Source organism: Pithys albifrons, chromosome 8, assembly GCF_047495875.1.
Source record: "Pithys albifrons albifrons isolate INPA30051 chromosome 8, PitAlb_v1, whole genome shotgun sequence".
Lineage (NCBI taxonomy): Eukaryota > Metazoa > Chordata > Aves > Passeriformes > Thamnophilidae > Pithys > Pithys albifrons.
Window position 1 is genome coordinate 31,705,754 of NC_092465.1, and position 14,135 is coordinate 31,719,888.

A 14,135-nucleotide genomic window follows, 5' to 3' on the forward strand; every position below is an offset into this window, starting at 1 on the left:
CTTTTGGTATGACACAATTTTAATTAAATGACTCAGCACAGTACTTTTAAAGACAAACTGTTGAATTTCCACTCATACAACGGAGAGTTCATTTTTATGTACCTACTTTCAGTGTTAAATAAAAAGAAAACAACACAGCCTTTTAGAATCTTTTTGTTCATATTTAATTATCAATGAATAGATTAAGTATGTTTGGCCTCTAATTTTGTTGACTGCCAAACGTCAAAGCTAATAGACAGCCATAAACACTTAAATAGTGACTGCTTTGAGTTTCAAGATCTACCCTATCACAAAAATCATGCTCTTTCAGGCACAATTCCAACAGGTGACCTGGTCGAGAAAAAATGTTTGCCCTCTGAGAAGAGCCAAAACCCATATTTATGTGTAAGTTCTTCACAGTGGTTTTAAAATGTTTATGTTATATATGGAGAGTACAGTTCACCTTGGATGAGTCTCATTATTTCACAACCAGTAAGATGCCAATGGAGTCAAAAGTCACATCTTCAGAAAAAGCAATGAATTTAGCTGAGTGGAAAGAAGGGTCAAAGCTAGGTCAGTGACACCTAGTATAGTCACTCACTGCCCTCTTCCATTTGCTTTTAAAAATAAGAAAACCAAACAAATCTAGCTTTATATAGCACAGAGGAGCAATTTGTTTTAAAAGCTCCATTTAAACTCTGAAAAAGCAGGCGAAAGCATTCTGGGCTGGCATTCAGTTCCCAGGTTCTTTCTGCTTGACAGAGAGTCGGTTAAAACTTGTGAATTGCTATAGGTTTCATGCAACAACCTCCAAGGCCAACTTTGCCTCTCTAAACTCAACAGTTGTTCACCCTCTCTCCTGATAAGCCTTTTCATACACTTTGAGGTGTACAACTTAGTACAGAAGGCTTTGATTCATACTCATCTCAGGGTGACCTCCAGAACACTTTGTATCACACTTAGATTACAAAGCAGCATATCTTGGACATCATCTACCAGAAGTACATGACCCATCAAACCTAATAACACAACTGATTCCAGGGATTCAAGCATAAAAACACCTTCAGATAACTCATATCCATCTGCCACCAGCTTCAGAGGTAATATATGGACCCATGCACATCATTAACTATATTTGAGACAATACAGTAAATGCAATATTCATGATTACTTCCTTAAGTTTGTTTTCACTTACTCTAATGTTATTCAGGACCAAAAAGCAATAAAATCGAAAAGCAGAATTTATCACATAATGGAGAGAGAGTCTATTACACAAACACAAATTATTTTTTCAATAATTGAACCATATTCCTTTTTAAACAAAACATTTTAAGCTGTTAATATGTTGATACCAGAAGCAATACTCACAGTTGCTTATAACTCCTCCAAGTGGGTCACCCTTGAAATCAAACTCAATATCCATGTATTTTCCCTGTGAAAGCAACATATTTTAAAACTAAGTTCTGTAAAACTGCAAGACACTTTTAAGTTGGTTGTTTTGAAAACGATCTGGCAATCTCTTGTACACTGTCAGAATTGTGAGGAACAGAAAATGATTCATATCTTCTAAGATACTACTACAGCCCGAGATTTCTAAGAGAACAGTTTTAATTAGGTTTGTAAAGCAACCCAGTAATTTGCTCACTTTCTAAGGTTATATGAAGAAAATTCATGGTATACAAGATTCCATCATAATGCCAAAAACATCAAACAATATCTGTGGCCATTTCAGTATTACCATGCCTATTAACAGAAGAATGCAGGAAGAAATTATCTTCCACACAGACTTTTTTCTCAATGAGAAATCTTCTTGGGGCGTGCATCAAGGCAGCTGAAGGAGAGCCACTCAGTTTGGCCTGGAGGACTGGCTGGCAATTGTGGGATGTCTGTCCCTAAGCGTGTGCCTGCCTTGTAAAAGTGATGGATTTTTCCCACTGAACTCTCTCCCTTGTAACTCAGGAGACCAGAGGCAACAATTAACAGACTGTCACCACAAAAGTGATTTCAATTTCAGCTGTACTGGTGCAGTGTGTTTCCTTGACTTCTGTTTGACTTTTCCACATCACAGAAGATTGCTCTGGTCTTTGCACCATTTTAATTTATTTGGCAAGTGTTTAATGTAGTAACTGCTACATTTAACAGTGACAAAATGGACTGTTTTTCTCCCATACTGTGTACAGAAGACAAAAGCAGTGCAGCTCACACTGGCAAGGAAGTTTAGAACGTTGAAAACTGCTGGTAGGAATTTAACTAAATTCCACCCTCCGGCACATACATAACAGAGGACACTGAGGGTGGTGAGGCTCTGAAACAGGCTGCCCAGAGAAGCTGTGGATGCCCCATCCCTGGAAGTGTTCAAGGCCAGGCTGGATGAGGATTTGAGCAACCTGGACTAGTGGATGGTGTACCTGTCCATGTGGCAGGGAGGCTGGAACTGGATGACTTTTAAGGCTCCTCCCAGGACAAACCATTCTATGATTCTATGACAAAAACGTCATATTGAAAAGCCTTGTGCTTGTACTTCCTTATTCACTGCATTTAGAAGAGATTGGGTTTTGTTTGTTTTTTCTACTTTGCTTTTAATTACAGAACATAAAAAGATGCACTTTACATTGATTCACTCAAAGATACTTTCTAATTTACTGGGTATTTTGTCAAGATTGATTTGAATCTACTTAAACTCTATTGTCCTTGCTGGCAGCTGAGGCAGGCTAGAGATGACAGTACTTGCATAGTCTTGTCTGAAGTTAATTCTGAGCTAATTCAAATTTCAGAGATAAAAAATTAAATCTGATAATTAAATCTTCATTTCCCAAGGACTGGACCAGCTGGGTGTTTCCAGAATTATTTTTAGCTTTGTGTTTATAAGCAAGGACTTGAAAGGCAAAATGGTCGTTTGTTGCACTTTGTCCTAGAAAAACTTCTATTTGCAATCGGCACCTCTTCTCTTGGCTGTCTCCTCCTTTCTGTAGTACATAATCTCTGATAACTGCAGTTTCTACCCTATCAAAAAAAATCTCTAGAGGTGCCTCAAATTCTGGTTTTGACCTTGTGATGAAGACTCTTTTCTCTGTTCACAAGCAGAGGCAATGACGGCGGCAGGAGGGGCATTCACAGACATGTGGAACAAAATCAACTCTTGAGAACTGGAAGGGAAGGGGAGAGAAGCCTCCCATGTGGAAAAAAAAGCCACCCTCCAGTCTCACAGTGTCCCACACTTTTATTCATTTGCTTTTACTCACAATGCACCATTTTTCCAGTGTATTGCTATTTGCCTTCTGTTGTTACTTCACACATCTCATGATATGACTCTTCTGAACACAAGTGAGCAAATGACAGAGTTGCATTCAGTCTCCTGATTTTAGCAGAAGAAACTATGATGACTACTCCCACTTCTGAAGCTCCCAGCTCCAGCTTCGACTTTCTTTTTCCCCTCTAGTTCCAACAGTTTCACATTCAGTTTCACGCTAAAAAAGGCTGAATTCAATCAGTTGATTATTAAGAATTTAAGCAAAACCGTAACAGGAAGAATGTTTATACTAATACTAAAGTTGTACACCCACTTTGAAACATTACAGAAAGCAAATGAGAACCTAAAGCACCAATTTTAACCAAAAAAAATAAAATACATGAATGGAAAACAATATCACATGAAAAGATTGACTTACTGAGCAGACCAGTTGCTAGACACATGGTCACTGACATTAAAGCCACCAGTGCCAGAAAATGAAAGAATCCAGATGTGCTGTAATTATGTTTTCATTCAATCACAGACTGCCACATCCTATTTTTTTTTCTTTTTTTAAGCTTTTACTTTGATTTTTCAATAGATTTCTATGCCCACATCAGAAACCAACAATACTTCTGACAAGGAAGTGAGATATAATTTAAAAAGAGGGGTGACTGCTGATAATACCCTACTAATAACCTGGGGAAGGAGAACATGCTCAAATGTACAAAATGAAATTCCAGTTGTTGCTGAAGCTGTTTGCCTTCTTCAAACACCACAGTCCTCAGACAACTACAAGCAAGCTCTCTCTCCAAATTATTCATTTCCTCATTACAGATGCCTTAATGGCTGATAAAAGGTAAAACAGGAATAGCCAAGAGCATAACATGCTCCTCTAAGAGAATTTCAAATTCAACCTTGAAGAAAATACTTACAAATCTAGAGGAGTTGTCATTCCTCACAGTTTTGGCATTTCCAAAAGCTGGAGAAAGAGAAAAACAAATATGACAACCAAATCAGTAAAAAAAGATTTAAATGCTAAAATATATATGTCTGCTTATATATTTAAAGGAATTACAGACTTCTGAGAAACAACACCCTGTTCATTGTATAGGCATCAGGCACTGGGGACAGACAAAGTACGACAGACATGACCACAAGTGAGAAAACACCTACGGAAGTCCAAAGTTTTGTCTCAACACTTCCCTTGTTAAAAAAAGTAAAAGAAAAACAAACAGGGGGAAATGGTTGCAAAACAAAAACGCATCCAGATTAAGCATATATTCTTGAGGTTTGAAACCACAAATTTAAAATTAATTACCCAAACAAATTTAAATATAGGAGATACTTCTTTCTCTTCAATTCACAGAAAGAAACAAATCTTAGTTCCCACAGCAGAATATGTTAAAAGATGAAGGCCAGAACCAAGAAAATTACAGAATGACACTTAAAAATTATTTGGATGGGACAGTTTAATTAATGCTTGGAAAATGATTTATTTATGCTCTTCCAACACATTTATCCTACCATAAGCTGAATATTACTCAACTGAAACTAGTCAGATTTACAATGAAAGTTTGTCTTCATCTCGACCTAAACTAGCTTTCTGACTAGTTTGGTTTGAATTTCTTTAGGTCAAGTTTTGTTATGGGCATACTACATTCAGATGGGGAGTCACCAGCTTAGAACATGGGCAGGACAGGAACTCAGACTGAAGGACAATTCAGGCTCTAAACATCACATATTATCAAAGCACATTGGGTCAAACAGGAGTGTCCCTTACATCATTAAGTGCAGCACTCATATTCCAACAGGAGACTTTATTTATCCCAGTATTTATTTACATAGCATATATATTTTCAAAGATCAAGTGAAGTCAATGTTTTTTGGACATAAATACATGCCTTTAGGCTTCTACAAACTTGCATGAGTAGACTTATTCTTGACCAAAGAACTAGAGCCAAAATGAAAAGTGTGTTGCTCCTGAAGGCCAGGATAAGTGAAAGAATTGTTTTTAAAATCTTTATGCCCTGCAATAAATCATCTTTTCAACAACCAAATCTCTGTGCTGCATTTTCTTAAACACAGTGCTGAACAGTAGAGTCATTTATAACTGCACAGAGTCAAGCACAAACGTTCCATTATAAAGAAGGAGACACATTCCTTGGTTTTCCCTTAAGTTCATTGTTTCTAAAAGTTAATTTACAGTAACAACAGTATTTTAAAAAAATCCCATAAGATAAATTATGAATATGTAACATTTATGTCATTTTCTTGCACTGCAGTTTGACTGAAATAGAACTACATAACCAAAGAAAAATAAATCTAACCACAAATACTTAATTTCTGCCTAAAACCTATATAAGCAGCCAGGCTTGCTTAGCTTTTATTCCTTGTGGAATAATCCAGTGTGCTACCTTCCAAAAAACTAAGCAGAAAGTTACCAGCTCATCAAGTAGAACAAATAATCCCTTAAAAGAATAAGAGAATCTTCTCTAAGCTTAGGCTATTTCTCTTGCATTAAAACAAGTTTTCATAAACCAACAAGAAATCAAATACATTTGGCAGTGCCTGGGGAACAATCTGGCTTTGGCAAGAAAAGTCTCCATACCTCCCATGGTATTTCTGCCTATATCTGAAAGCTGCTTCCAGAACAGTGATAAAAGCAACACAGCTCTTCTCTGTGAATCCAAAACAATGAAAGTTGCAATCCCCCCATTCAGCTTTAAGTGGAATAGCTGATCATCAGAGAAAGGCTTATCCAGCACTTCTATTATTCTTAAATGATAACATTTCATCCTTTCTTTACAAGGCTTTGCTTACAATTTTTGTTTTGTGTACAAAGAACATGTTATAACCATCCAGTTCCCTACTACCCTCTGCCCACTTCTGCATACCCTCTCCTTCTTTTTTCACTTTTTCCCCCATTCTCCCTTGCAGAGTGCTTGTCCTCTATAGACTCCAAATCACCACAGAAGTCTAGATAGCTAGGCAATAAATATAATGTTGATAATCAACAGTCTTACGAACACCACATATCATCTGGTCATACTGCAAATTATGGCAGAGCAGTATTATCTTTGTCTCAGCACCACAATAGCTTTGAGAACTCTGGGAAAGGCTTAGCCAGTATTCTACACAATAGACTTAAATAAGTCAAAGCTAACTAAGGCACTTCTGAAGGCAATTATTAGACAATGGAACAAAACTGCAAACTTTGAGGATTATACATCCTATCTCCAGGAAAAATGAAGATCCTGTTTCTGGCAGCCAACAACTTTAAATTAAAACGATTAATTAAAAAAGTCTTTCATGGGAGAGCAGAAACAGCAGTTGTCAGGAAGACAGGCCAACAGTCAGTAGACCCAGGGAACAGTAAGTCTCAGGGAACAACAGGCATGCATATGGATTGGCTTCATTTTTTCTAAAATCCATTTCACCCTTTTTTTTCCCCCAAAAGAAAAATAGTGTCCTACAGAGCTTATTTGTTTACTAGTGACTATAATAATATTATTAGAAAGGAAATGAATCAGAGGGACTGAAGTCAAGTCTTTTGATACAGCCAAGCATCATCAAGGCAGGGTTAAGAAAGGGTAAGCCCTCAGAGAGCAGCAGGAGGAGTCTGGGATGTATGATCTAACTTCCTAATCTTTCCCCTCATGAGGGAAACCATTTTCTTCTCAAGAAAACCTACTGAATAAAATCTTGTAACTGTATTCACAGAAAGCATCTCCTATGAGTTTGGGCACCAGGCAACAAAAAAACAACTACAGGCAAAGTTTTCCAAACCAGATCAGCCGGGAACACAAATACACACAGAGGTAATACGATTGTACATACTCCATGAGTTCTTACCTTCAAGAACTGGATTTGACTGCAAAAGTTGTTCTTTTACTTGATTAACCTCTGCGCCTTTTCCACACACAGCAGCTACATATGACATGACAAGTTTGCTCGCCTCTGTGGGGGGAGAGCCAAATAAAACAGCAATAAGTACTGGTAAAAAGGCCATAAAATTATTTTGAGACTAAATCTCCATCATATTTTCTCAATGTCAGACAGGAACTGTAAGCACCTTTAACTTCAGTTTTCTTCTACACTGTTGGCACCATCTGGAAAATCAGGAGGAGCATATCCTGCTATGAGACCCATGGCACTGCATCAGCAATACTCTTGATTGAAATACCTGGAGCCTGCCCAAACTAAAGAAGCCACCACTGGATACGGCACAGTATCTGCTACACTTTCATTTAGCTTCTTTTCTTTAAAGAAAGAACATTATCCCTTGCTGGCATGTTGGTAATGTTTTAATTTAACCTGAAAAAAACAGGCTCAAGCAGTTTATATCAGCAGATACACAAGAAGTGTAAACATACAACACTTACACACATGTAATTACAACTCTAAAGCACCCTGCAAACAACTGGGTAACTGCAACATCACATAATGTGCTGCATTCTGTTTGAAAGTATAACCAACAGAGAAAGTGAAGCATCATTTAAACAACGAAACGATTTGAAGGTACAAACTTTTTAAAAAGTTGGAAACAACTCAAAAGCTGGGTTCATATGGACGTCAATCACCCATATACAAATAGAAACAAATATTAAATAATCCATCTGATCCTTGTATTTTTGCTGGTCAGGACAAAGAGCAGCTGAAAAAGGATTCTGTCAATAAGGAGATTTGTGATGGTTAGTATGATGCAAGATAGTGAAATTTGAGGCAGTATCGGCTGATATACAATGTAATTACTAACAGCTGGAAACCCTCTCAACTCATTACTGTGGTCATTAAAAAAAGCATTACATTACATTTATAACAGATCTTCAGAGATCTGTTATGAATTTATGGGTCTCATTTTAGGAAAGAACAGACAGACAAGAAGTTATCCCTTGGATTTTGTTTCTTTCCTATAATTCATTTGCTAGTATTATATTATCCCAAATTGTAGAGAAAACTGAGCAAACCTGCTAACAGGAAGAAAGGGATGAGCAAGAACTGTAGGTGTCTCCAGAAGGCCTCCCATCTCCTTTAACTGTGCCTCAAACCCAGCTCTCATTTTTAAGAATCTGTTCCCTTCAGAGCTTCAAATTATCAAATCATTTCATTTGAAATACTTCCTAAAATAGTCAACATCTTTAAGTAGAACTACTCTGTCACTGCGAGGAGTGTGCACTGAAGCAGCAAAAAAGTTATTATAATAGTATACATCCAACAACAGCAAGATAGGCTTTGAACATCAGTGAAAGAAAATAAAGGCTCCTTCTGTTATTAGAAACTCTGTTTTGTCCAAGAAAGACATCAGGAAGGGAACAATCACCTTAATATCTCAAAATGTTTAAAGAGACCACTTGTTCTGGTGATGTACCATGTTTTCTTGCCCAGTGTTACTATCAATTAACAATATAAACATGCAGTGAAACAAACCCCAAAATTTGAAGTAAACAAAAAGACCCAACTGATGACAGTTTGCAATTCTTCCAGTGCAAAAGTGCCAAGTGTTCTGGCTACCAGAAATCTCAACTAGAATCATAGTGCATCTGTACTAAGAAGTTTGTTTCCTCAAATCCAGGAACTTCCTCCCCATTCCTCTTTTATTGTTGTTGTGGGTTTTTTCAATGACAACCTGATCTCTCAGCTAATAGTCCCATTTCAGCAACATTAGTTAGATCAAATGTTAGAGAATACCACAGACAGCAAGATGATGACTGACTTGCATTTCAAACCCTGCATTGTTTTCTACTTACCTTTATAAAGAAGGAACAAGAACAATTCATATTATGTCCCATATGGCTATGAAAACTACAGAACAGTCAAAATCACCATACAGATCTAAATCTACCACTTACATGTACAGAAATTCAATAACAACCACTCATTCACTTTTCAAATTAATAAATTAATAAAATGTGTGCCTCAGTTGTATGAGGTGCTTGATAATTATTCACAGTTCCTGAGGGAATCAAGACATTAAAAAATAGCAGTACAGAACTCCTTTCTAAAGTCTGAACTTCTAGACAGACTCTCAGAATTATATTAATAAGAACTTGATTATTTTAATATCCACGTTTACTGAGCACACATATGTTTTCATGATATTAAACTGTAAATAGGGATTATATTACAAAACTTCAGAACCTCTCCACTGGATGCCACCAATCAAATAATATCAGAAATGAAGCCTACACTTTGTATTTTCACAAAAGGCTTGGAAAGCAACTTCTTGTTATCCGCTTTTAGTCTTGCTCAGAATAAGCACACAAAGCTCCACATATTCTCAGATTCAAAAGAAAAATCTTTCAGATTACTTGGAAACAGATGTATGCCTTCCTACCCGCTGTCTCTCTTGCAAATCACCTCTGTTTTAAATTGCTATTTTAGAAAATAACAGGCTTTTTTCTTTTTTAAGGTCTACCTAAAATGTACTGCAGTTATGCAATCCTCACTTGATTTCTAACATTCCAGTTTAAAAACCAGCAGTCATTTTCAAGGAAATTTCAGCTCTGCCTAAGAAACAGGGTGTTCTGGTACACAAGTCTATCTTAGAACTGCAGCTGATCACAGTGTGCAAAAGGCTGATAAAATTTCCAAAGTAATCAGCTACTATTATTTCTTTTCCTTCGATAAGGAGCATAATCTGGTTTAAATGCATCTATTTATTCAGAGACAAGTAGAAGTATCAAGTCTAGAAAACCAAGAGCATTTTGTTTTCTGTATCTTCATGTTTCCCACCAGCAGTACCTAAATGTTTTCTGGCCCTTACAATACAGTATCAAAACCCAGCATTACTTTGGTATGACTCTGCATACTGACAAGGACACTGTATTAACATGGGATAGGACTTCATCATGGTGATGGTGTGAAAAAACAGTTTATGTGAGTTCATACCTACAGCAACAAGCGTGACAGCACTCCCTGTCTGCAATTGCCAGACACAAAAAGATACTGATATGTCTTAACTCTTACAGATTCCAGCATCACTTTGCAAGACTCTGAATAACTCTGAATGTTTTTAATAAGATTCAAACTGCTCCATACCTGTTTTTCCAGCTCCACTCTCTCCTGTGATAAGGATACACTGGTCTTTGTCCTGATCCCTTAAAGATCTGTAAGCTTCATCAGACAGAGCAAAGCTGCAAAGAAAGAAAGAGTCAACTGAGATTTGGGGGGGGGGGGGGGGGGGGACACCCAAATATCAACAATAATTACAATCTATCCTTCACACATCCCAGCAGGCGAAAAAACCCAACTAAACAAATCCCTCCAAGAATTAATGTTCCATAAGTGTTGAAGCATTCACTTTTCAGAAGTAAAATGGATACTTTTTCTCAGAGGCTTATTCAGACTTTCTCCAGGAACATGCAAGCATAATCTCTAAATTCTTCTAAAGATAGCAAAGTAAAAAGAAAATAGTTTTAGGAAACATAGCCAGGTTTCTTCATTGAACAAAATGTTGTATTCCTCATTGAAAAAAATGTCAATGTCGCAGCAGGACATACTCTGTCTTAAGAAAAAGGAAACAAGAATCCTAAGCAGTAACAATACCATAAGCTGCAATTTCTACTCAGTATGAAGAAGTCTCACAATCTCATAAAACACTGAGCATTTTAAGCCTTTGGGTACAGCTGGACTTTTGCATGAATATGCAGAATTATTTCCCGATAACTGTGTTCTTAACTCAGTAAATGTGATGTCATGTAGTGAAACTGAAGTATATAATAAGAACCAACATCTTTCCTGTACCAAAAAGGACTTTTCCTGGAGCTATGAACATCACGACCCTGACATTCCTGGGCTGCAGTTTGAGTCCAGGTGCTCTCTGCTGCCATGCAGCAACATATATTTTGGAGAAATGCAGATGTCTGACATATATAGTTTTCTAGTAGTAATTTTGAGACAAAGAAGAAGCAAAGGTTTTCTTTCAAATGTGTTTTTAATTAATGGAATAAGGACTCTGAAAACTAAGCTTTAGAACACCTTGGAAAAACTAAGCAAGTAGTATCTGAAAAAGGACATAAAAGCAAAATCCAAATAGACAGGCACTTTGGGCATTACACTATTGAAGAAAACAATTGGATATCTAAAAATGGCATATTTTCACATGAAATAAGCATCTATTCAAGAGACCAAGAGCTTTGTTAGATTACTGCAGCTAGTAAAATATTTAGTGTTTGTATGTACTTAAAAATGGATATTGTTTATTATTTACAGGAAACAAGACATGTATGAAAACCAGAAATGAACTCTTAGGCAAACATAAAATGCATTGCAGGTTCAGTGCACTTTTTAGAAAGTTGATTCTTTATTCTACAACAGTTCAGACGTTTGCCTTCAGCTAATAACTGCAAACAGATCAAGTATTTGTTTTGAATAACGTAGCCATATAGTGCTTTCACAGGCAAACATGGCCCCTTTATAGAATAGCAAGCTCTTTGTCACGACACCAGTTAAGGGAAGCACAAACAACACAATGCAAGCAGTGAGAGCCTTTTCTAGAGGCTCCTACTGCTGTAGTTTGAAAGCTTCAAATATTAAACCTACATATAGTAATACTTATTACTATCACTGTCCCTTAGCTCCAGGCTTCTTTCCCCCAAAACTTTATGAAGAGCGTGTGATATCCCCAGTTTATCATCACATGCATGTGCAACACCATTTCTGTTTCCTCACCCCTCATCAGTATCAGACTAATCTCATGTTTGCTTTGTTGTTTTAATGGTTTTATGTTACCAGCTCAACCACTCTGCAAGAGACCAGTGTACCAAGTGAGGGATATTCTGAAAAGTTTAGGAAGTGGGTGAATTAAGTACCTTACACCTCACTTGCTACCAAACAATAACATCTTTCCGTCCCTCTCTAGTACCCACCAAGGATGCTTATGTCATTGATTCCCCCTCTTGTGTCCCAGTCCTACAGCACAGCCACCTGCCTGGTTACACGACCCACCCAGGGCTTCATCTCTCTCACTGCTTTTCTCACCAAGTCACTTTGTCCAGGGCACTAAATTACAACACTCTCTGCACAGATGTTTGGGCCATCCACTTAACACCCACCATCAAAGATCCTTAACTCCTTTTGATACATATACCATTGAACTCAGGAGTAAGACTGATCTCTCAAACCTTAATACTGCTGCGGTGATTGAAGCATTTGAACTCAGTAGTTCATCTGGAGGTGAAAATCTGTTTACGAGAAAGTAGCAGGCTGTAATGTTTTTAGCATTACAAAGTCAGATTGTGATGTGGCCAACATGCTGCGGAACTAGCTAAAAAAAATAATATTCTGCTGCTGCTGAGAGACCACGACACAATTTCTGGCATCCATTTTACTGTCCGGAATCCCAACTACAGTAGCAATAACACTTTACCAGACTCCCTTGCAGGACATATTTAGGAAATTAATAATATTTGTTAAACACTGCTGCAGATATACTTGTAAATTGAATAGTACAAGTCACAGCACCCAGAAAAGCTTATTCCAGCACAGATTACCTTCCTTTTTTGCAAGGGAAAAATAAAAAGCAACAGGACGAAAAGGAAAGAAATAAACTGCGCTGAGCATTCATGGGCCACATGAGACAACTTTACTGCTGTGATTTCCACAGATCTGACTGAAGAAACTGACTTTCAGCAAGAAGATAAGACTCTGAGATGCTTTCCAAACTTAGAGACTGGACGGCTCATTTTTGCCTGCTGTCTTTCAAACAATCTTGCCCATCAACTAGTTTTTCACTGTTGAAACAACTTCCTTGGCAGTAATTTCACACTGGAAAATGATGTCAGCATCAAGCACAGAGAAACTATTCTCTCTGTTGATATACAGGAGTTACGAGTTAATCAGCTTAGTACCCATTCATCTTTTCAAATACATTGAATTTAGGTTTCTAAACATCCCATCAAAATATATTTTACTGTTTAACGTATTTATTAACTCTGCCTGCACTGCATAGTTCAAAACACCAAATGATGCTTTCTCTCCATCCTCCACAGAGAAACTGAGTCTAATACTGCAATGAGGCCTCTGAAATTGGAGGAGAGGGGGATTTCATCCAGTTCTGGTTTAATCCAACCTAGTCAGAGACACCTGGCATACATTATCATTTCCTCCAAGCTACACAATCCACCAAAGCCTAATACTCCACCAGCATATCAAATATTATCTACTACAGACAAAAGAAAAAAAGAAGTCCACTCATTTTAAAAGAAGTTTTACATGTGTACTTATCAAAAGTTACCTAGGAGAAGTGTTCTGAAATCTACCACTGATGTTTCAACCACTGTTTCAACAATTCAACTGGAGGAGGAATAACCAAGAGACTATTTAAACAACTAGGATTTCCTTGTCATTCTGACATTGCATAAACAGCATCAGGAACATTTATGTTGGAGTCTGAACAAAGATCTTTATCTAAAAAATGGATCTATTCATATATCATGTGGACTTTGATGGCACACCATTACACTTCACAGTCCTTCCTATCTATTACTGCCTTGTATCTTTACAATAAAAGAAAACCTCAACAAAAATAAACTTTGAGTCTTTTAGTTCAAACTCTACCTGATACAAAAAATATAATTTCATGCTGTTCCTTATTTATTAAAAAATAATTTTATTTAAGATTATTTTAGTTTAACACATTTTAATAATCTATAGACCACAAGGAATCCTATTCTTTTCCTTTTAGTAACATTAAGACACATGGCTCTGTAAAGTCAACATTTGCAACTATAGATTCAAACCACATACTGCTCTTCAAGTCACCTCACAATTACAGAGCCTAAGTAAAATTTTAGAATAGTTTGTAGTTTAAAAAGTAGTTATAAACCATGTGTTTCAAATTAGCTGGTGAGTGTCAGCAGTGACAGTTACCATACCTTATAATAAGATCTCCTTTGATTTTCAGGTTTACATAAAAGAAGATGAC

At 37.0% G+C, this 14,135-nt stretch overlaps 1 protein-coding gene across 3 annotated transcripts in view; it reads right to left on the reverse strand.

The window, feature by feature from the left end:
* MYO1B (myosin IB) overlaps positions 1–14,135 on the reverse strand; it is a 109,124-nt gene that overhangs the window by 49,441 nt on the left and 45,548 nt on the right. For all 3 annotated transcript variants that reach the window (XM_071561608.1, XM_071561607.1, XM_071561606.1), the window contains exons 4-7: positions 10,250–10,344; positions 7,064–7,168; positions 4,144–4,190; positions 1,348–1,411 (exon numbers count right to left, since the gene is read on the reverse strand). In XM_071561608.1, the coding sequence (XP_071417709.1) occupies positions 1,348–1,411; positions 4,144–4,190; positions 7,064–7,168; positions 10,250–10,344 (311 nt within the window). The remainder of the gene's footprint in view (positions 1–1,347; positions 1,412–4,143; positions 4,191–7,063; positions 7,169–10,249; positions 10,345–14,135) is intronic.